This window comes from Mastigoproctus giganteus, chromosome 9 (assembly GCF_048544385.1).
Source record: "Mastigoproctus giganteus isolate SK-2022 chromosome 9, ASM4854438v1, whole genome shotgun sequence".
Taxonomy (NCBI): domain Eukaryota; kingdom Metazoa; phylum Arthropoda; class Arachnida; order Uropygi; family Thelyphonidae; genus Mastigoproctus; species Mastigoproctus giganteus.
In genome coordinates this window covers 85955631-85981245 of record NC_143583.1, presented here as the reverse complement: position 1 = coordinate 85981245, position 25615 = coordinate 85955631, and the positions used below count along the sequence as shown (strand labels likewise).

Below are 25615 nucleotides of genomic sequence, written 5' to 3'. Positions count from 1 at the left end.
TGTGTACATAATGGATGGATTCTTAAATCAGACATGGATTGGAAGTGATGTGATGGCTTATACCATTCACCTGCTAACTCTGGTATCCAAATTATGTTTGGAGATATCTGGCTGCGCGGACCATCTCCCCACATACCTCTTTTGCAGCTTCTTTGCTGAAGTCCTCTTATCAGGAAATGGTTATTGGAAAGTCTGAGAACTTTTCAGTTTTTGTCTCTTTTAACATTTCTTTGATGCTGTAGTCACAGCATGGATTTAAGGGGTGATCTTGTCTGACCAATCTGATTGGATATCATAATGCAATAACAAAGGAACTGGATGCAAAAAATAATTTTGATATCATATACTTGGATTTCAGGAAAACTTTTGATACTGTTGCACATAACAGACTGCTGTACGAATCGAAGCAGTGTGGCAAAGGGCAAGTTACTGCTCTGAATAAAGAGGTAGTTGAATGAGAGAAGATAGAATGGTTATTAACAGACACAGCTCTTCATGGATTAATGTTATTAGTTGATTTCCCCAGGATTTATTGATGGGCCCTTTGTTGTTTTCTATATTTATTAATGATATTGATGGTGCTTAATTGATCAGGCTTAATGTTTAAGTTTGCAGTTGATACAGTGCTTGGCAGGGTTGTTAATGACAGTAAGTGGGGTAAATTGCAGCAACAAGATCTAAACAAATTAGGCAGATGGACTGAGAAATGGCAGTTGAATTTTAACTTTAATAAATGCAAGATACTGCATATGGGTAAGCCCATATTACCCATACTGCATATGGGTAATCCCAGATTAATGTACCAACTGTGTGTACTACATGTAGGTCAGTGGAAAATGAAAACAACCTGGAGTAATTTTACAGTCAGATATGAATTTCTCTGAGCAGTGCAGACAGTGTGCCAGGACATCTCATGGAGTTTTGTCTATAATATCAAGGAACTTTGTTAGAAAGGACAGGGAATGATTATCCTATTGTATAAGACAATTATTAGGCCATATTTTAAGTACTGCATACAGTTCTGGAGAACAGTCACAGAGAAGAGCAGTGAGATTGGTGAAAATATTGAAAGGATTGTCTTACCAAGACAGGCTTCCATTCTGCAAATTGCAGCATCTTGGGGCTAGGCACCTGCTAGGTGATCTGATAGAGGTTTTTAAATCTTTGAATGGATTAAGCAAGCTCAGTGCTGAAGGTATTCTTTCTTCTGCTCAGATTACATACATAACGGCATAAATTCAAATTTAGCAAAGATTAGTGTGGAGGTTTGCCTTCAGCCAGCAAGTGATTGATTGTTGCAACAAACTTCCATCTGGTGTTGTAGGAAGTGGGCAGTTAGAATAAATTCTAGGAAGAACTAGACAAATTATTGGATGGGGTGGACAAGTGATGTGAAATGTTTTTTTTTTTTTTTTCCTGGTTGATGCTTTACTAGCTTGCTTCCTTGCATAATATGCCAATAATAATAATAGAAAGGAAGAAGACACCAACACACGAAGTGGAGTATTGAAATGAATACGTACATCATGCGAGCATACTATGAAATGACCAGGCTAGAGACCGCTATGATAGTGTACAGGTCGCGACTGCATACCAAGTGGTTGGAACGATTCCCGGATGGTCAGGTCACCGAACAGCGATTGGCAGACCAAAGAAGGACCATCATCATAAAGAACCTAATAGGCCTGCCATCTTCGAAAAAATCAAGCAGGATGTGAGCGATCAACTACAAAGAACACGGTCAATATGGAATCAGAGTAGGAATAGCAAGAAGAAATACAACCCAGAGTAGCTGAAGTGTAAAGAGACGAAGTCATGATATCCAGAATAGAAGACGAGTGGAAGAAGGCCCTAACAGAATTCGAAGGAATGGACCCCACAAGAACCCACATGATACCTAAGTAGAGGCCAAATAAAATACTGTGGAGAGTAACAACCACCTCAATCAACAAATAATGCCACATTACCTTGAAAACAATGGTGCAATGCTGGATGCTATCCACACAGCCGTATACTGTGCTGCCATAGCAGCCACTACGATTAATGGAAAAGAAACTAGAGACCAGAAGCAGAAGAACCGAAAATGGAAGGAACCGCCAGCTTGGGAAAGAAGACTTCAGCAGAAGATAGAAGAATTAAGAGTCAAGATATGTCAGTAGACCCAGTACCAACAGGGCAATAGAAGTAGGAAATTGATTGAAAAGGGAAGAGCATCCTCAAGAAAGAGAGCGTCCACAGCAAACATGAGACCAGAGAATAGGAGAATACTTGGACACACTGAGGCAGAACCTCCTCGCACTCAGCAAGAGACTATGCCAATACAAAGTGAGCTCCCAGAGGAAAATAAACAACCAAATCTTTGATGAGGACCAAAGAGTCTCCTACGGAAACTAGGAGATGAGAAAGCAGGAAATGGACCACCCGAGAAGAAGACGATCAAGGAGTTCTGGGAAAATATCTGGAGCAGTGAAGTAAGACATAACAGCCGAGCCCATGGATAGAAGTAGAATGGAAGAAAACCAAGGACATACAAGAGATGAGAGAGTGGGAGAATTGAGAAGAAGTCGTAAAACAGTCGATAAGGAACACTCACAACTGGCAAACCCCAGGAATTGATAACATCCACAACTACTAGTACAAGAAGTTCACCTGCACACACAAGAACCTAATAGAGCAGTTCACTTGAATGATAAGGCACCCAGAATCAATCCCGAAGTTTTTCAATGAAGGAGTCACATATCTGAAGCCTAAAGATGAAGATACAAGAAACTCGGCGAAATACAGGCTAATCACTTGCCTACCAATGATGTACGGGATCCTGACCAGCTGCATAACCAAGTAGATATCAGACCACGTAGAGAGTCAGAACATAATGGCCGAACGGCAGAAAGGATACAAGGAGCAATTAACTGCAGATGCTGCAGTTATGGAACAAGCCTACAAGAAGCACCGCAGTCTATACACGACCTACATCGATTACTGCAAGGCCTTCGACTCCATACCTCATAGCTGGCTAATAGAGACCCTGAAGATCTACAAGCTCAATCCGATAGTGAAAAACCTCCTAAGAGCAACAATGGCGAAATGGAGTACCACCATTAAGGTTGAGAATATCACAACCAGACCAATCCCCATCAGAAGAGGAATCTTTCAGAGAGATACTCTGAGCCCACTGTGGTTCTGTCTAGCACTCAACCCGCTATCCACCATGCTTAATGGCAGCAAGTATAGATATAACCTCAAAGAAGGAAGAAAGAACCTGTACACCCTCACTCACCTGATCTACATGGATGACATCAAGCTCTATACGGCAACCGAGAAACAACTCCAGCAACTACTCCGGATCACCGAAGAATTCAGCAAGGACATTAGGATGGAATTTGGTTTAGATAAATGCAAACCCCATGCACTGCATCACGGAAAATTAGTCGGCTGAAACTACCAGCTGCTGACTGGTAAAGAGATCAAAGCTGTGACAGAAGGAGAGACCTACAAATACCTAGGGATGATGCAGGCTCAGCAGTTAGAGCACAAAGAAATCAAGGAGTGTCTGACCAAAAAATATCATCAGAGACTCAGAAGCCTGCTTAAAGCAAAATTGAATGGAGGGAATACAGTTAAAGCCATAAACACCTATGCAGCTCCAGTACTAACATACTCCTTTGGGGTCATAGATTGGACTAACACTGAGCTAGAGGATATAGTGCGAAAGACAAGGACACTGATGACCAAGAGCAGCCAACACCACCTGAAGTCAGCAGTGGAGAGACTAACAATAGCTCGGAAAGAGGGAGCAACAGAAAACAGTGATAGTTAACGTGAAGGATTACTTCGAGAACAACACAGCACCACTCCACCAGGCCATAAGGAAGATAGATAAGTGGTAGACCCCACTCAACCTGAGTGGGGTCTACCACTTATCTATCTTCCAAGGAACCCCCTCCTGCTCAGATGGCACAAGAAACGAAGCTAGAAATATGGGCAAAGAAGACACTCCATGGCAGGCACTACAATGACCTCGATCAAGATCACATCAATAACATTGCTTCCAATGTATGGACAAATGGAACACTCTTCCCCGAGACTGAAGGATTCACACTGCCCATCCAAGTACAGGTAATCAACACCAGATACTATAGAAAATACATCACAAAGGAGCCCAGAATATCAGATGACACATGACGACGATGCCACCTCACCTGGCCTCAGAAATGATCCGGCACGTTACTGCAGGGTGCAAGGTGATCACCCAGGCTGAGTACACTCATATACACGACCAGGTAGCCAGGATAATACATCAGAAGCTAGCGAGAAAATACCAGTTGACCAAAGAAAGTGCACCATACTACAAGTACGAACTCCAGGCAGTAGTAGAGACCCCAATGTACTGGGACCAGACCTAACCCTTGTGGACAAGATGGAAAAGGCTACCTACCTGATTGACGTAGTGGTGCCCAACACTAGCAATGTTCAGAAAACCCATGGGATAAAAATTAGGAAGTACACGAACCTGAGACATGAGGTAAACCACCAGTATGGTGCCAAAGACCCTACTAGCAGCCTAGCAGCAATAGGTCTCCCAGAGAACACCTACAAGGAACTCCAGAAAGTCACAATCCTGTAGGATAGTCAGAGAGTTCCTCGACCAACAGTAACACTAGACATTACAACCACCCTGTGTTCTTATTAGCAATAACCGTCATGCAGTGGAATCCCCCAATCAGGGAGAAATAATATAAGAGCGACAGTAATAATAACCTATAATAATAATAGTAATAGCAACAATAGACATCCCAGGGAACACTTACATGGAACTGTAGAAATTAGCAATTCTGAACACCTGTAGAATAGTAAGGGAGTTCCTTGACCAACAGTAATAACAACAGTAATAATTATAGTAACTGTACACAACCAACTCCCGTGCAGTTTTGGTACCAGTACCCATCATAGGGCAAAAAAAAAAAAAATCCCATAAAAAAGGAGAAAAGGTTATATTAATAATAAAAATTTCTGTTTTTGGAATTATCATTTTTAACTTTTCTCAATACAAGATTGATCACTTCCAGTGTCAAATCTTCTATATATCCCTTGTATCCTGTAGCCATATAGTCAATTATGCCTTTTTTTCTTTCTTTTTTTTTTGTTATGTTCCCTCCATGTAAACTTATGGATATATTTAATGCTGACTCATTTAATTAGAGTGCACAGCTTGAACAAAATTTTAATAACCTTTTGCCATTATTCTTGAGGTTACCAAATTTCTCTCCAAATTGTTCTAAAATATCTTTGTAGATAAATGTTTGATTTGCCTTGATTTGCTTTCTGTATATAAATGCCAATGGAAGTTTCTTCATTGCAAAATCTAAACAGTGAATCTCTCTCATCAAGCAAAATCTATCTCACAGTATGTAATCAAGGAGCATTTTGGAAAAGCATGCACTTTTCATTGTACAAGTAGTTACCTTCTCAATCCTTTTTTAACCGCCCAATTAATGTTCCTTAGTAATTTCACATTCACACTTCCGATGTGTTTAAGCTGTTCGCATTTTTCACATTCATATTTTAAAACTTTCTTAATGAAAGTTTGTCATGTAGAAAGTGCTCTATTGGAAAATTTTTGGAAATATTTTTATTTCTTTTAAATTTTTGTTTCACCTGTACTCTTCACCATAGTCAATTTTATAGTTTTAGAGGTAAGGCATTTAGTTTTCTTCTCTTAACACTTCCTTTAACACTCTCCTCTGTACAACAAAAAACAATTATTTTTTGCATAATATTAGAAGTTCCGGTGTTTAACTTTACATTATGTAAAATTAAATAAAGGCTTTTCATATTTTAATATAATTATTCTTTCTTAGCCTGGAGCATTTGACAAGAAATCATATCTTCATTTGTTGAATGTAAATTCTATTTTGTCTGTTTCAGTTTAAACACAATTTCATCATTATAACATAGGTCTGCTGTTTTGTCATGCAATGCTGTAACTTGCATTAATTCCTCCTCTAGTAATTTTGTTCAGTATTTTCAATAAATAAAGAGGATGCTGATGTTGATTAACACAAAAAAAATAGAACAAGCATTAAGGGAAAACAAAGGACTTAAATCAGCAGCCATGAGCAGTTATACAGAAAGACAAATGATACTGAAACAAAAGAAGACTACAATAGAGAATTATACAAGGAGCCAGGGAATGATACCAGCAGTGGGGAAGATGGATCGTAAATTAGTAACACATGACATACCCGATATCCTTCCCGATGAGGTAGAACATGAGTTGAAGAAAATGAAGAATCAGAAAACCCCAGGGGAAAATGAAGTTACTGTAGAGTTGTTAAAATTGGGAGGAAGAGACATGACATAAAAACTGACAAGGCTCTTCACAAAATGCATTAGAAAAGGTGTGATGCCTAAGGAGTGGAATAATGCAATCATAGTTTTGCTGCATAAGAAAGGAGATAAATCAGAAATTGGAAATTATAGACCAATTAGCTTGTTATCCCACATCTACAAGTTGTTCACAGGGGTCATTACTAACAGATTAGAAAGAATACTTGATGAGAATCAACCGAAAGAGCAAGCCGGCTTTAGGACAGGATTCTCAACTATGGATCGCCTTCACGTAATATCACAGCTAATGAATAAAGCAAATGAATATAAAACACCATTATGCCTGGAATTTGTGGATTATGAAAAAGCATTTGACTCCAAACAGCATAAGGCAATGTTTCATGCACTGTGGAAAGACACGGTATAGATACACCATATATTATGATTTTGAAAAAAATATATGAGAACGCTATCTCCTTTATTAGACTAGACAAAGACAGTGGCAAGTTTAAAATTGAGAAAGGAGTTCGATAAGGAGACACAATATCTCCGAAGTTGTTTACTGCTGCCCTTGAGGAAGCTTTCAGAAGATTAGACTGGTCGCAGAAAGGAGTCAATGTGAATGGAGAGTACCTAACCATTTATGATTTGCAGATGACATTGTGTTGTCATAAGCCACAATCCCAAAGAATTAGAGGAAAATCTCAATAAGTTATGCACAGTTAGTAAGGATTTTGGACTAAAGATGAATAGGGCTAAAACAAAAGTAATGATGAACAAGTATGCCTCAGAAAGGGACATAATGATTGAAGAAGTTAATGGAGTCAATAGGTTATGCACAGTTAGTAAGGATTTTGGACTAAAGATGAATAGGGCTAAAACAAAAGTAATGATGAACAAGTGTGCCTCAGAAAGGGACATAATGATTGAAGCAGCAGTAATTGAAAAGGTGGAGTCATATACTTATCTGGGACAAGTTATTAGCTGTAATAATGATAAATGGCTGGAAATCAAGAGAAGAATAAATTTTGGATGGATAGCATTCAGGAAATATAGTCACATACTGAGGAGCGATATCCCAATTTGTCTGAAACGTAAAATAATGAACCAATGTGTACTACCCACCATGACTTATGGAAGTGAAACTTGGGCACTCACCAAAAAGAATTGAAGAGAAGCTGAGAACTACACAGCGAAGAATGGAACGAATTATATTGGGAATCAGACTGTTAGATAAAAAGAGAAACACATGGATTAGGCAACAAACTCAAGTAAAGGACATTCATATCAAAACTAAAGAACTAAAATGGACTTGGGCAGGACACCTAGCTCGGAGACATGATGACAGATGGACTAAGAAAATAACAGAATGGTACCCAAGAGGAGCAAGAAGAAAACCTGGACAACGACGGAGATGGATAGATGAAATTCATGAGTTTGTGAGTAGTAAATGGATGGCCATTGCACAAAACAGAAGGAACTGGAAAGTTGCTGGAGAGGCCTTCATCCTGCAGTGGATTGAAAATGGCTGATGATGATGATGATGTTGATTATTTCACATTGCAGTTGCATGTGTGACTAAGTTGACAGTTTGCATTCAAAAGTTGAAATGAAAGGTTTGATTTCAGTAGGTTTTTTTTTTTTTTTTTTTTTGTTTTTTTTGTTTTGTATATTTAAATTAAGTTTTATGTAAATTAGTTCAACCTTTGCTTAATATTGTGTTTAGCGTATTTAACACGAGTAAGTGTTATATTGTTTTATATATTGTTTTACATAGGCAGCGATTTTGCATTTGCTTTCTGTTAAAAATTTTATTATAAAAATTTTAACATAAAAAAATTTATTATAGGAATATGGTATAACGCAGCAAGAGAAATTAACCATTGGTTTAGGAATCTGTACGCCACTTCTCAAAAAGATACGTGCTGACCTTCATCGAAATATTGACCCTTCAGCAGATGAAACAGAAAGTGTCAACAGACTAAATCCAAGGTTTGTAGTTTAAAGTGGACATCTCTTTATTTCATTTCTGTGAGTTGAATAAGTTTCACATCAGAAATCCTACAGTGAAAAAAGAAACAACATAGCATAATAGAAACACGCCTTTAAAGAATGTTTGCAAATCAAGAACTTGAGAGCCTTTGATTTTGCATATTACAGTTAGACACTCTCCTCTATAAAACAAAAAACAATTATTTTTTTGCATAACGTTAGAAGTTCCGGTAATGCATCGGTTGCATGGTTTCAAGTTTATCATCCTACAAATAAGAAAATTAACCACGAAACACATGCCATTTACAGATATATATATATAATCATGATCTTGATATATATATAATCATGATCTTGATATATATATAATCATGATCTTGATATATATATAATCTTGATGATTATATATATATATAATATATAATCATGATCATGATATATATATAATCATGATCATGATATATATATAATCTTGATGATTATATATATATATAATATATAATCAGATCCGCAATCAGGTCCCCTGATTGCGGATCTGATCACTACCTCATCCGGGCTAAGGTGCAGCTCAAATTACGGCATGCAAAAAGATCATCTCGGTCAGCCAAGCTGGACTGGAGGCAGCTAATGAATGCTGCCAACAAACAGGCATATCAGATCGCCCTATCCAACCGCTTCGAGATGCTGGCCGTGCCCGAGGATATAAATGAAGAAGAAAAGCAGATCTCTGATGCCATCCTGGAATGTGCCAAGCCCCTATGTCCACCTGCCCGACGTCGAACGCAACCATGGATATCAGACGAGTGCCTCGACCTCGTGGACAAACGGAAACAGGCAAAGTTGGTCGACTTTGAACGGTACCGGCAGCTAAACCGAGAAGTCCGACAAAGAATGACAACAGAAAGAGAAGCATACTGGAACCAAGTGGCAGACGATCTTGAAGTGGCGGCATCCAAGAACGAGTACCGCACTCTCTACCGCACCCTCAGATGTCTGAGTGGAAAGACCAAATTGACTAGTGACAACATCAAGAATGCTGATGGGACCTTTGTGCGATCACCATCCGAACGCCTGCAACGGTGGAGTGAATTCTTCAAAGCTTTGTATAATCACGACCCAGCTCAGGGACCGCCAGGAACAGCACTCTCGATCGACCCCCCTGAGGTCTCCATGGTCGATGTTGAGCCTACAGTAGAAGAAGTGAAAGCAGCTATACAATCCCTGAAGAATGGCAGGGCACCAGGAGTGGACCAAGTCACCACAGAAGCGATCAAAGCCGGGGGAGATGTACTGCTTCGCCGACTACACTCGCTCCTCAAAACCATCTGGTGCGCTGAACAAATTCCGCTAACATGGAGGAAAGCCATTATCGTACCGATCCACAAGAAAGGTGATAACCGGGACTACAAGAACTACCGTGGCATCAGCCTCCTTTCCATCATCGGAAAGGTCTTTATGAAGATCATCCAGTCAAGACTGCAAAAACATCGCGAGCAAACCAGTCGAGAAGAACAGGCAGGATTTAGACCCGGGCGAGGATGCTGTGATCAAATCTTTGCCATTCGTCAGCTGATGGAGGAGAGGATCTGGTGTGGACAGCGAACTGTCATTGTTTTCATTGACTTTAAGTCTGCTTTCGACTGTGTCCACCGGCCTGCCTTATGGAAACTACTAGAGGTTGAACATGTACCTCGAAAAGTCATCACACTCCTCCAAACTGCATACAACGGTTTAACCAGCCAGGTGCGCATCCAGAACGATTTATCTGAGGAATTTACCGTCCAAACTGGAGTCCACCAAGGGGATGTAGCCTCCCCGTTGCTTTTCAACATCGTGGTCGACGCCATTATGAGGCAAGCATTCAGAAACAGACAGGGCATACAATATGACAAGGATCACTATGTGACTGACCTGATGTTTGCTGATGATAGTGCTATCCTTGCCAGTAACGACGCTGAAGCCACGGACAACCTCTACGACATTGCCCGCATTGCCCGGCCATACGGTTTGAAGATCAATGCTGGTAAGACAAAGGCCCTGACAACAGATGGGTCGCAAGCCACCATCTATCTCGAAGGCGTCCAGATCGAGCAAGTGCAGGACTTTAAATACCTTGGGTCGCTGGTCCAGGAGAAGAAAGTTGCATCCACCATGGAAATCCACAGCAGAATTGGACAGGCGGCCACTGCGTTCGCCTCGCTCAAATGGTATCTGTGATAGAGGACCAACATTTCCACAAAGACTAAAATCCAACTTTTCCGGACTTTGATCCTGCCCATTCTTCTTTACGGATCGGAAACATGGATTTGTCTCAAGTTAGATTTGAACAAACTTGAGGTATTCCAAATGCGATGCCTGCGGCAGATCTTGGGCATCTCTCTTCGCGACCGCATCACTAATGATACCATCCGCGCCCGATGCCAACAGCAACCAACCATTGCCGACCAAATCCAGAAGCGAAGGCTTAGATGGTTTGGTCACGTATGTAGAATGGGCATGAACAGAATACCATCCAGACTCCTTTGGAGACAACGACCCACCAAATGGAGCATCCAACAGACCGCGCCTAGGAAAACGTGGGCCAAGCAAGTGGAAAATGACTTGAAGAGCTGACGTCTTGACCTTAACCAGGCCAGGACTGACGCCATTGATCGTAAGGTATGGAAGAACATCACAGAGCAAGTCCGAAACCCTGCGGCACCTACAGCAGCATACTGGTTGCGTGGCCAACCGCCTCCCCCAGCTGCCAGCTAAGGACCAAAGAAGAAGAAGAAGAAGAATCATCAAGAATAATGCAATAGAGAAATTATATGCTATAGGGGGAAGAAAATTAAGAATTAAATTAGATAAGATTAGATAAGACTGAATTACAATAACATGAATTATGGATCAGGGTCACTGCTATCGCAAAAGTACCCTACAGCCATAATGTATATATAAAATATTATTAGTATAAAATACAGTAAGTAGGTGTTTATGCATAGAAATAAACTAATGAAAATACGGTGTACCCTGGGAGCAATATACGTTGTGAACGAAGGGGGGGAAGAAAGGAACCGGAAAAAATAATTGTAACGATTGAAAATTAAACCAAATGAATTTTTGGTTCTGTATACAATACATGTTCTGTATGCAATACCTTATTAACACATTATGTAATTGCAAACTTGGTATAATTTTATTCAAATTTTATTCAAAATTTAAAATTGATATTACCACGTGGATTTTGGCACGTGTACTTTGACATACAGAGCATGTCGGAAACAGAAGTAAGAGCATTGCTGTCTTTTTCATGATTTTGGTGGATGACCTCTTATGGAAGACACAAAAATTATGAAAAAGACTGCAATGCTATCTCCACCTTGGTCGTTTCTTCAAAAAATTCATTTGGTTTACTTTTCAATCCTTACAATTATTTTTTCCGGTTCCTTTCTTCCCCCCTTCGTTCACAACATATATCTCTCTCAGGGTACACCGTATTTTCATTAGTTTATTTCTATGCATAAACATCTACTTACTGTATTTTATACTAATAATATTTTATATATATATATATATATATATATATATATATTTTTTTTTTTTTATGAAAACTCCAAACACGATAATAAGTATTAGAACCTATAGTACTTAGTACCGTGCTTGGGTTGGAGGTTGAGAAGATGAAAGAAGATATTTGTTGACATTAGACTTTAACTTCTGAAGACTAATTTTCAGGAAATACATATGAAGAAAGGTTGTTCCAGAAAACAGAAGTTGAATGAATAAACGAGGAAGATGAAAAGTTGGTTCTATGAGTTCGAAGTTGGACAGTAAGTGGATGTTGATTGGTGGTGGCACGCATTTGGACTGTTTTTAAAGAGAGAGCAGGAATTGTCGAAGCCAATTCAGAAGAACAGTGCGCATGGAAGGGATTATCTGTAGAAAAGGCATGCAGGCAGAAACAGTAAATCTATGAGGAAGCGAGTGGAGAGACTCTGTTAGAGATGAGTCATTAATTAACCTAACTGCCCTCTTCTGGATGGAATATAGAAGCCAGAATTAGAAATCAGGGTAATCCCCAAAAGAGATATATCACCTTTCCTAGCGGAGTGTCACCAAAGATAAGCATAAGAGCAGAAGAATCCTTTTTTCGAGATATAAGACAAGACTGAGTTTTAGAAGGATTGAAATCAATTAAGTTGTCTTTGCCCCACTGGAGATTGGAATTTAAGGAATTGGTAGCGGATATTCGAGAAGTTGAAGCTGATTGAGCAGGGTAAGATTTCTCAAACTGGAAAGTGGAATGCAATATGCTATCATCGGCAAAACTATGGATAGGATTTCCAGTCAATGTATAATTTCCTATTTCCAGTCAAATAGGATTTCCAGTCATTAATATACAAGAGGAAAAGAACTGAACCTTGGGGAACACCAGCATTAGTGGAGAAGTTAGAACACAGAGAGCCATCTACCATCACCCTCAATGAGTGGTCAGAGAGAAAACTGGATAACGAATTATAAAAAACAGTTGGCAAACCATAAGATGGAAGCTTGTATAGAAGACTTTTATGCCAAACATGATCGAAAGCCTTTGAGATGTCAAGAGCAACTGCTTGTGTTTCACCAAACTTTTTAATTGAATTTGTCCATAAATGGGTAACATAAACCAGAATATCTCCAGTGGATTGAAGCTGACGGAACCCATACTGGCAATCGTTGATCAGACGGAAGATTTCTAGGTAGTTTAAGAGTTAGTGGTTAATTGATTTCTCCATTACTTTAGAAAGAGTAGAAGTAATTGCAATGGGATGATAATTGGATGGGAGAGATTTTAGGAACTGAATGGATATTAGCAAATTTTCAAACAGAAGGAAAAACACCTTTGGAATAAGAAAGTGAAAAAAGGCAACAAAGAACAGGAGTAAGATAATACTATCAGGACCTGGAGCTTTCTTAGCATCAAGATTCATTGAAATCCTCTGACATCCTTTTGACAGAAGACCACAGGGGGCATTGAATGGAGCATGTTGGGAATGGTGGTGGGTGTTTTACCAAGATCATTAATACATGAGTTGGAAGAAAAATTGATGGTAACAGGTCTGCTTTATACTTGGCTGAAGTGACAATAGAACCATCTGGTTTTGACAGAGGTGGGAGCAAAGATGGACAGAAGTTGCAGCCAATGGCTTTGGCATGAGACCAGAATGCTCGGCTACCATTAGGGCAAGTAACAAGTTTTCTGCTCTTAGCCTGTTCAAAATCTAGTTTGGACTGATTAATAACTGCTTTACAATTGTTGCGAGCTTTGGTGTAGGCAGAAAATTAAACTGAAGAATTGAAAACAAGCCAGTTACAATATGCAACATTCTTCTCTTGAACAGTCTTAGCACATTTATTGGAAAACCAAAGTTTAAATAAATGATGAGATTTAAAGTGGAATGTGGAATAAAGGATTCCATTCCTACAAGAATAATCTCACTGACACGATCAGAGCAAATATTGACATCAGAAGTTTTGAAACAGTAGTCCGACCAAGGAAAAGAAGTAAAGAAATCATGCAGGTCATCCCATTTTGCATTCTTGTAATGACAATTAACACAAGGTTGGGAATAGCCATGAGATAAAGGCTCCATTGGAGAAGAGAATCACCAAGTTGTGATCTGAAGTACCTAAAGCACCACTCACTTCGACCGTGTACTTAGAAGGATTGTTTGTGAGAAAAAGATCAAGCATTTTGGCTGTATGGTTAGGATTGTCTGGTATTCTGGTAGGTAAATGAACAATCTGTGCAAGGTCATTAGTAATTGCAAAAGCCTCAGCATCTTGACCAGCTGGGTCAGTGTGACTAGAAAATGGAAGCCACCGGGAGTTGTGAGCATTAAAATCACCAAGGAACATTACCTCACTGTTCGGAAAGTTGGACTTGAGAAAGTCAAGTTGCAAAGAGTTCCAAGTGTTTAGTGGAGTTGGGAGAATGGGACAGACAGCAGATGAATTTCACAGAAGGAGGTAGAGATTTTAAGCCAGAGAAGATCGAAAAGAGGCGATTTAAAATTATCAAGTCTCTGCCAGGGAATATCAGAATGAAAATATGTACAAGTACCCCTTGAGATGAAAGGAATCATACCGTGAATAATTTGGGCAACTGAAATGAGCAATAGTTGAATCAACCGATAACTGAGATTTCGTCAGAAAAAGTACATGGGGTTTGGCAGACTAAGTGGAAATGCACATCATTGAGATTAGAACTGAGACCACGTATATTTGTGAAGTGAACTAGGAAGTGTTTGGTAGGTTTAGATCTTTTCGCAGATAAGTTTGCTCTATTAGGTTGACAATTGGTGTATTCAATAGTAAGAAAATGTTCGGGTGGTGGGGGGGAATGCTTTTTGAAGTAAAGAAATTTTTGGATATGGCATACACATGGTAAGTATATACCCAGATCCTTGACGTGACATGGCATCGACAATGACTCCTGCATACACACTACTTGGACTCCTTCCAGACTGTCTGCCAGAGTAGAGGTAGCAAGATAAGATTATACACTAGCTGACCCAGAAGCCTCCTAGAGAGTTACCAATAAGTTCGTTCCAGTGTAATATACAGTAAAACATGGTCTAAGTGACTTACTGATGCAGCTAGACCCCTGCAACAACAACATGTCAACAGTCAGTCACTCTCTGGCTGAAAGCAAATATTCACACATTAATCCTGCAACCATAATTTTTTTCAATTTAGTTGGATACTTATGTGTTTGGTGTGAGAAGAGTAAGGATGCCATCAGCATTATGCCCGGATGCAAAGTTTCAGATATCACTTAGTTACACAAAATAGTATCTCTGTACATAAATTTTGATTGCTTAGAATGGCTTTAAAGTTTTTCTTTAGAGTTTTAGTGCTAAAAAATTTCCTTACTTCATAATTTGTCATTCAAAAGTATTTGAAGAGAACAAAGAAGGAAAACAACCAATATTTAATTTTTACAAATTATTTGTTAACACTTACTAATCTTTGCTTAGTTATGATGTCACTACTGCTGACTCCCCATGGTGGGGCTGGTAACCTAAATGAAAAGAGATCAGTCGTGGCCAAAAGGAGTTTCAGTGGATTAAGCTATTATGGATGCTGAAATATTCCTCATTACAGCTTCCAAGTGAACACTTGATAACAATATCCGAGAACAATTTCCTTATTTTCCTCCAGTTGTTCAAAGAGAATGCAGACAGAAATACAAAATCATGTCATACCAGCTTTTCTGGTGATGTACTCCCTGTCTGTTCAGCCTATAGGCAGACTATCACCATTCTTAACACAAAAATGTCGAGTCTTCTGCTGGACCTTCGAAAATGGTGAAATGCCTCTAGTCTTGGGACCTTCTAATTCAAACCAGAAAATCAAAACAGTCTGAGCAACTATTAAAGTTTAACAACTTTTAATGGAATATCAGTAACAGTCACTCCCCATAACACTTGACACACCTCTAAAGGTGTTATTTCCGAATGGGAAATAACCAAAGACCTTGGCAAACAAAAGGCAATTCATGAAAGGTTTGTTTGTTTGTTATTTGGTTTTTAGGAGCATTAGCAACTAAGGCCATATTGCTCCGGGATATGCGGTGGTCATTCCCTGACCTTTCCACATCCTCCGTATTTGGTGGTGACAGGCTCGAACCCCGGTCTAATCAAGATGCGTGTGCTACGCACTGCTGCTCCTTCCCACCTGGCTACGGAGGCGCCTCAATTCATGAAAGGTTTGTTTGCTAAACTGAATTATGACCAAACAAGATAGCAACTTTATTCCAACCAGATTCATCATCCTGACATTTTTCATCCAATTTTCCAAACCACATTGAAAGATGTTTACTTAAACTTCAAGATTTGGCCTTACATACTGAATATCATTCACTCTTTTAAGTGTTAGAAGTATGGCCATTCTCATACAATGCGTTGAGGAGATGCTGTGTGCCCTACTGTGCAGCATCCACTCCCACCTGTCCCAAACTTCAAAGAAAGCTATCAAGCTTTCAGTGAAACTTGACTGCTGCAAAAGTCAAGAATGAAGTTATGTATCCTGAGACATGAAAACAATTTCTATTAAACATGCCAAACTGCTCTTATAAATCTGTCACTTGAAATTGCTGCTCAGCTGCAATCCAAACCGATGTCTTTGATCAAACTAAACACTTCTTTTGCTAACTGGGCCAAAAACTGTGCTAACAACTCTAAAAAAGAAATATTCAATAAATGTATTCAGTAACACTCCCATTAGTATACTAATGGGAGTGTTGCTGAATACTAATACTAACTAAACTTAAACTGATACTAACTAAACTTAAAATTGTTGAAATCCAGAAGGAAGGGCAATCCCACACTGGTAGCAATGAAATCAACGATCATTCAAATGATGATGACGACACAGTTCTAGAATTACATGAAAATGATTACCATTGACACAGGACACTGACCTTTCTTCCCCAGAAAAAGACCAATTAAAGTAAGAATGGCAGTAGCAGCCTAATACTTACAAAAAATACAGATCAAACCTAAACAATGAATAAATTCATACAATGGAAATGTAGAAACCTATGTGATAATTTTGATGACCTAAATGATATATATTATTTGATGACATATATTATTTATCCAAATTAATCCAGTAGATGTATGCTTACAGATGATGACATTTCTATGACTACAAGTTTCTCAGATTCTGAACCATATTATATACAGGTGAGATTGGAATTCTGAGACACCTGTTTGTTGAGGAGTAGAGATTTTTATCAAATCTATCACACCTTCCAGTAATATTTAACACCTCCTTAGAAGGTTTGGCAGTTTACATTGCAATAGAAATATCAATAACCCTTGAATCCATTTTTATTCCACTCTCTTATCCTTGCTCTTAGACTGAACTCGACAATCTTATCACACAGCTCTAATGTTCCATATGTTTACTTAATGGTTTCAGTATCATCATTTATTGTGGAGATCCTGCAATGCTTCCTCCTTATGAGAGGCCAACTAATTGAGCCATTGTTTGATAACCATAACTTGACTGTTAAATTCTTTCTCTCCAGCTCGTGTCTAGCAGTACTACTTGCCATCTGCTGTCTTTTATATCTGCTGTTAAACATCTTTTTCCAAGCATGAGATGGTCAATATTGAATGACCCATTCCACAACCTTTCCTTATTATCTGCTCAGTTCAAACACAGGTTATTTCATATCCTACAGAGCTACTAATCAGAATTAAAAAAAAAAAAAACTGGAATAATTACTCCACTTTCATCCTCCTTGACGGTCAATATGTACAGCAACCACCCATTGACAATGTAACTGATTACATTGCTAATCATATATTATCCATGGCAGCATCTATGTTCCAAAATCTCACCTATGCTATTACGTACACTACACCGAAAGCTAGTCGAAAACCATGCATGGAATCACTTTTGTAAATTCTGGACTACTGCTCAGCCTAGCCCTGGATAAGATTATTAAACTTTCAGTCATGCCTACCTCCTTATACGCCGACTCTCTCATTGCTGTCTTGGCCATACAATGCAATGTTCTTGTTTTTACTCCGTCACGACCACTAGGTCAGTGGAGTTTACAATCAATACAAATGTTAATCGTATTTAGTAGTCTTGGACTTGAACTCCAGTCCACTCAAAGAGTGTGTGCTACTGCACTCTTTCTCATGACTACTTGGCTACATCAGGCCTCCCTCCTCCCAACTTATAATAAAATTATAATAAAACTTATAATAACGTATAATAAAACTAATACACTCTCAGCCACTTTCTTGCAGTGAATCCAACCAGACTGTAATATTCTGTTGAATCACAGGGCATTCGAGCATAACAGAAAATGAAAAGAGCAGATGCTGCAGCTAAATAATCACATACTTCCAACATTTACAATCTTGTCAAGTGTTATTTACTAACTATTGAGTGATTATCCAAAAAACGAATATTATAATAACTGGTCATTGATCTGTTGAAGTTACTCAGGTAACAAACTTTATTTGATAAAAGGGGATCCAAAGCTGTGGTGCTCCAGCTTCCAACAGAACAGTAGGGAAGAAGTACTGTTAGTGAAACTAAGGATTGGGCATAAATTCAAATTAAGAAAAGACAGATGTAGAATAGATGTGCGGAAATTTGCCTTTAGCCAGCGGGTGGTTAATTGCTGGAACAAACTTCCATCTGTCATTGTGGAAGTTGATAGGTTGAATAAATTTAAGGAGGAACTGGACAGGCATTTGGAGGGAATAATGTAATTTTTTTTTTGGCTGATGCTGCATAAGCTCATACACTTGCTTTCTTGCATCACATGCCACTACTACTGCTACTACTATTTCACTTACCTATAACTCCTAATGAATGCTAACCCTCCTGAATGCACATCTTGTCAGTTGTACATCTGACTATTCATCATTTGTAAGTAGACTGCCCTCACTTTCTAATTGTCCACTCAAATACTTTCGAGTTACTTTGAAGTTTACAACCATCACTGACTTTATTCCCACCTTCTTGGAGAAGATACTAATATAGACTAACATCTTACTTACTTGAATGAGATTGGAATATACCGTTATACATTAGGAGTTATAAAGGTCCCTCTTTCATCCTAACCATTAAATGACCCACACAGTTTGGCACCGGCAGCCCTTGTGCTGTTAACTCATAACAACACAGCCATCAGCATGTAGTGTTCTGAATCCATTCAAAAATCATAAACACTTCAATCAGGTCTCCTCGCAGGAGATGAGTTTCTAAGTGATGGAATTTGCAAAACTGGTCTTTCATGATAAAAATATACTTCTGTGATCCATAGTAATCTTGTTGCTGTTCTCTATATATGCTCCAGCAGTTCTTCTAGAACCTGTATGTAATACTCAAGATGCAGTCTAACTGTTGCCTTGTACAATGGAATAATCATCTCCTTGTCCCTTCTGGTAAAATTCTTGTATGTCATTGACAGAACCCACAAGCTATCCTAACAGCCTGTCAGCATCCATCAGAGAACTTCATATTGGACTGTAAAGCTACTCGTAGGGTGGGAACCCATACCCAATTGGTATGGGCTCCTACCCCACCAGTTGGGAGGGAACCACCACTAAGTGTGGTGGAGGGTGAAAGAGCCCTATGAGTAGCTTTACAGTCCAATATGAAGTTCTCTGAGGGATGCTGACAGGCTGGTAGAAGAGCTTTTGGGTTCTGTGAATGGTGCACCAGGACTTAAAAAATTGTTAAACTTCAGTTTAACAATTTGTCTGGTGCCTCCGTAGCCAGGTGGGAAGGAGCAGTAGTGCATAGCACACGCTTCTTGATTAGACCGGGGTTCGAGCCCATCACCACCAAATACGGAGGAGGTGGGAACAGTCAGGGAATGACCACTGCATATCCCGGAGCAATATGGCCTTAGTTGCTAATGCTCCTAAAAACCAAACAACATTAACAGTAACAATTTGTCTTGGTGCAGCAGTACACCTTGAATCTTGCCATTAACCATTCTACCAACATTAGCATCATCTACAGGCTTAGACAATAAGCTTGATATACTCTTATCAATATTGTTAATAAATACTGAAAGCAGTAAGGGGCCCAGCACTGAACCCTGAAAGACACTGCTAATAACATTAGTCCAAGAAGAGCAGTACCCATATTGGATGATTGTTTTCTACATCAGCATGTTCGGGAGGCAACTAGAGGGAGAAATACTCTTGATTTGATTATCAGCAGTGATTCTTCATGCATTAAGAATCTGCAGATAAATGAACCACTAGGTGGCAGTGATCACAGTGTGCTGAAGTGGGATTTACTCAAAGAGGTAACTACCATTAGGGGTAAAGGGAAGGGTTATTGCTTTCGTAAAGGCGACTACGATGGACTGAGACAGTATTTAAATTCTATACAGTGGGACCAACCGATGATGTTACCAACAGCAAATGCAAAATGGGAAGCATTCGAAGAACTTATCTTGGAAGCTACTAGGCTTTACATACCAACTAAGAAATATTGTTCAAGGTTTAGGCCTAAATGGATGTCAGATGAACTGATGAGGCATATGGCAGAGAAGAAAAATGCATGGGATACATACAAATTAACACGTGACACAGAAGCCTATGATAGATACAAGTTGATCTGTAACCAAATTACAAAGGAGGTTAGGCAGGCGAAGGCAGATTACGAGAAATCTTTGGCAAGGGATGCAAAGAAAAACAGCAAAGAGTTCTTTACTTATGTAAACTCTAGACGGAAGGGGATAAATCAGATTGGTCCACTTGATATCGATGGGTCAACTGTTGATGATCCTGCTCAGGTAGCTAACAAACTAAATGAATATTTCGCATCGACATTCACACATGAGGAGTTATTTAGCGAGGGGAAAGCCAGAGGTGTATTCAACTCTAGCAGTAAGCTAGAGAATCTTGTAATAACTGAGAGTAAAGTGGAGGAGAAATTGTTGAAGATAAACACAAGAAAGGCACCCGGGGTGGATGGGATCTATCCAGTTATATTAAAGGAGGCAGCAGAGGAAGTAAGCAAACCCTTAGCCATAATTATGAGAGCTTCCTTGGACTCAGGGGAGGTACCCACAGACTGGAGATGTGAAAATGTGACCCCAATTCACAAAGGAGGATCAAAGGCTGACACGAGCAATTATAGACCTGTGAGTTTAACTTCTGTTCCAGGAAAATTAATGGAGGCACTAGTTAAAGAAGTACTGCAGGATCATTTAGACAAGACTTCAGTTATAGCTCGGACACAGCATGTTTTGTTAAGGGGAAGTCTTGCCTGACCAATTTGATTGGATACTATGATGCAGTCACAGAAGAACTGGATGCAGGGAATAGCTTTGATATTATATACTTGGATCTTAGAAAGGCTTTTGATACTGTTGCACATGGAAGACTGCTGCACAAATTGGAGCAGTGTGACATTGGAGGCAAATTGCTGCTGTGGATAAAGGGGTGGCTGAGGGGGAGAAGACAGAGAGTGGTAATCAATGGGCACTGCTCGTCGTGGACTAATGTCCCTCAGGGCTCAGTGGAGTCCCTCAGGGCTCAGTGTTGGGTCCATTATTATTTTCTGTATTCATAAATGATATTGATGATGGTATATCAAGCTTAATGTCGAAGTTTGCAGATGATACAAAGGTAGGCAGGGTTGTCAAGGACAGTACTGACACTATGCTGCTGCAACAGGATCTGGAAAGGTTGAGCAGATGGGCTGAGAGGTGGCAAATGAAGTTTAACATTGACAAATGTAAAGTACTACACATGGGAAACAGCAACCCCAGAGCAACGTATCAACTCTGTGGTACTACACTGACAGTGGTAGAGAATGAAAGGGACCTGGGGGTGGTTGTGCAGGCAGATATGAAGTTCTCTGAGCAGTGCAGATGGGCTGCAAGAGTAGCCCATGGTGTATTGTCAATGATATATAGGAATTTTTCTAGCAGGGATAAGGAGGTGATTATTCCCTTGTATAAGGCAATGGTTAGGCCACACCTAGAGTACTGTATACAGGTCTGGAGGCCTCATTTCAAGAAGGATGTAGAGCTGCTGGAACGAGTACAGAGAAGGGCAACAAGATTAGTGAATGGAACAAAGGGGTGCTCTTACGAAGAAAGGCTTAAGTTTTGCAAATTACAGTGTCTGGAGACTAGGCACCAGCGAGATGATCTGATAGAGGTGTATAAAGCATTGAATGGTTTGAGCATGCTCAATGCTGATGGGATTCTTTCCTCTCGCTCAGAATAATCACCTGAGAGGGCATAAATTCAAATTGAGGAAAGACAGATGTAGGATAGACGTGCGGAAATTTGCCTTTAGCCAGCGAGTGGTTGGTTGGTGGAACAGACTTCCATCCCTTGTCGTGGAAGTTGATAGCCTAAATAAGTTTAAGGCTCAGCTGGACAGGTATTTTGAACGAACAGAGAGGTGAAGTGGAAGTGTTGTTTTTTTTTTTTTTTTTGGCTGATGCTGCATAAGCTTGCTTTCTTGCATCAAATGCCTCTACTAATGCTAATGCTAATAACCACCCTCTGCCTTCTGCCATTCAATTGTCCCTTTGTCCATAGCAATATGTTGCTCTCGGTGCCATGCTGCTCCAATGTGTACAGCAGTCTTTCATGTGAGAGACTGCTGTACACAAAAGCTTTACTGAAGTCTACATATGTGTGTGTGTGTGTGTGTGTGTGTGTGTGTGTGTGTGTGTGTGTGTGTGTGTGTGTGTGTGTGTGTGTTGTTTTTTTTTTTTTTTGCATCTGGTACCTTTATTACTGCATCCTTACAGCTGATCAGATTCGTCAGATAAAATCTCAAGGTGATCCTGCAATAATTCATTAACCACTGACTTTATTATTTTCCCTGGAACAGAAGCTAAGCTCTCAGGTCTGTAATTACTCACTTTGTCCTTTAATCCTTCTTTGTGAATAGGAGAGATTTTTGCACATCTCCAATCTGTAGGTAATTCCCCTGAATCCAAGAATGCTCTCATAATTATGGCCATCAGAGATTTGTTTACCTCTTTTGCTGCTTTAAATATAATTAGATAGATTCCATCATAGATTCCAAGTGGCTTATTTATTTTTTGCTTCAATAGTTTCTTTTCCACTTTCTGCTCAGTTATTGCAAAATGATTTAGCCCCCTGTTATAATCTTATATTCTTCTGGTATTCCCATTCCTAAAAATTTCTTCATGTATGTATGTAGATGTAAAATATTTATTCAGTTTGTCTGCAACCTGAACAGGATCATCAGTAGTTATTCCATTCATATCTTATGGGTTAATGCTGTTCATTCCTTTCCTTCTAATGTTAACATAAACAAAGAATTCTTTGCTACTTTTCTTTCCTAACTAAGCCAAAAACTTCTTATAATATATATGCTTTAGCTTTCTCTAACTCCCTTAGTGGCTTGATTGCAAACTAGTTTATACTTACTCCAGATTTCTGTGCCTCCTGATAACACTAGCCAACAATTTTCTTAAACTCGATAACAGGAAAGAAATCAACTGATTTTGACTAAATCGCATGTGCTGAAGATAAAAATGACAGAGAAAGTTCTTAGCACATCACATTGTCATGTTATGGCTTCGTGCTCCTTTTTCCCAAAAATTGTAAATTTTTACTTATCTAAATGTATTTGACTACATTTCTTGTAAATTAATTGCTTGAAATAGAAATGATGATCAGTAAACATTCCAAATAGATAAAAAATAACATATATAAACTGTATAAACACCTATTTGGATTTAAGTAAGCAATTAACCCACAAAAGTGGAGGCAACAAGAGAAAATCATACTACTTACAGTTATTTGTTCCTCTATGAGCAGAACAGTCCTCCCTTATCAGAAACTAGCAATAGAAATCACCCATCATTGCTGGATCCCGCTGTCCTTGATACCTCTGCTCCATAGTGGGGATATCTTGGTGGAATTGTTCACCCTGCTTATTACTGGCATATCCCAAGTTTTTCAGAAAGAAGTCCAGTGCTATTGTAGGTAGTGTATCTTCAGTGACATTCAGCATCCTAACTTTTGATAGTTATGCAACAATTCTTCTATCAACTCTTTATAGTTATCTACTTTTTTATTCCCTTAAACCCATTAACAACACCTCTGAAGCATTTCCATGCAGCTAATTCAGTGGCATTAAGTTTAGTTTTAAAGATTTCATCCTTTAAGAGCCGTCTAATTTATGGGCCTACGAATGTACCCTCCTTCATCTTTGCATCACTAAATTTTGGAAACTGGCTTTTTAAATATTCGAAACCTTCACTATTTTTGTCCAGAATCTTTACAAAATTTTTCACGAGACTCAACTTAATGTGCAAAGGCGGGAGAAGCACCATTTCAGGTTTCACTGAAGGTGTGCATTTGATGTTGAGTTTCCTAGGAATGTATTCTCTGATGGGCCATTCCTTCATAATATAATGTTCTTCTGCTCGACTATCCTATAAACACAGGACACAACGATACTTAGTAAAACCACCCTGTAGCCCAAGCAACAAAGTGATTACAGTAAACCCCCGCTATTCGCGGCATCTGTATTCACGGTTTCGCGTATTCGCATTCGCTGATTTAATATAAAATGAAACCAAAAAAAATGTGAATTTTAAAGCGCCGTGAACATTTTCGCCATAAAAAAACATGGGCATGGCTAAAATTATCTTTCCCGGTCTAAACAGCGCTCAGTGGGTTGTGAGAGAGGGGTGACAAAATCCCGGCGTGGATGTTTCTTGCTACTCCTTGTTCAGTATGTGTTATGCGCTTGTCATGGAAGGTTTCGTCACTTGCTTTTAATTTATATGCTTATAAATTGAAGAAATTTATTGATTTATAAATTGATATGCTTACAAAAGTGATAAATCTACTGTTTTGCAGTGTAAAACAGACTTTCGAGTGTGTTAACGGAAGAAAGTGACTTTATTGTGGACAAGTTCTTTCTAACCCATACAAAAATATGGCTACAAATGACAAGGGAAATTTGAAAAGATCAAAGGTGATGACATTAGCGAATAAAATTGAGTTATTAGACAAAATTTCTAATGGTGAAAGTGTCTCCTCAGTGGCAGAACATTATAAAATCAATGAGTCAACGGTACGATCAATCAAAAAATCTGAAGAAAAAATCTGCCGTAGTGTCCGTGAAAATGCGCTAATTGCTTCAAAAATTTGCTCTGTAACTCGTGATGTTAAATTAGAAAAAACGGAAAAGGCTTTAAATCTGTGGATAGAAGATCGAACTCAAAATAAAATTCCATTAAGTTCACTCATCATTCGTGAAAAGGCAAAACTCCTTTATCAACACTTTAGCGAAAACTGGTGATAGCACTGGCGGGATAAGTTTTTAGCTATAGCAAAGGCGCTGGATTGAAATTTCTAATAAATATTACATTTAATATTAAATTGTTTCTTATTTTCATTTCGATGCCATATGCTTGAATTTCACTATATACTGTCTGTATACATAGTCATATTATGAAGATACATATAATACATACATAGACAAAATTTTAGACTAGTTTTTCTTATATATTTCATACTTTGGAATGGAACCCCTTTCTTACTATGGGAGCCATAACTCAGTATTCGCGTTTTCGGTATTCGCCACATTTCTCAGGAACGTAACCCCCGCGAATAGTGGGGGTTTACTGTACTTTTAAATCACCACAGATTTTCAAACAATATTTCTTATAGTTTAAGGCATTTAATAGCAATGACATGCTATCATAGGTTTCTTTCTTAGCTGCTGAATCAATGAATAATCTCCATTCTTCAGGATTGAGTTCAAACCCTAGT

The 25615-nt window shown here is 38.9% G+C and overlaps 1 protein-coding gene across 1 annotated transcript in view; it reads left to right on the top strand.

The window, feature by feature from the left end:
- Nucleotides 1–25615, top strand: part of l(1)G0196 (inositol hexakisphosphate and diphosphoinositol-pentakisphosphate kinase) — an 832616-nt gene that overhangs the window by 561003 nt on the left and 245998 nt on the right. Inside the window, exon 21 of the mRNA XM_090381508.1 lies at nt 8177–8319. Coding sequence (XP_090237634.1) covers nt 8177–8319 — 143 coding nt within the window. The remainder of the gene's footprint in view (nt 1–8176; nt 8320–25615) is intronic.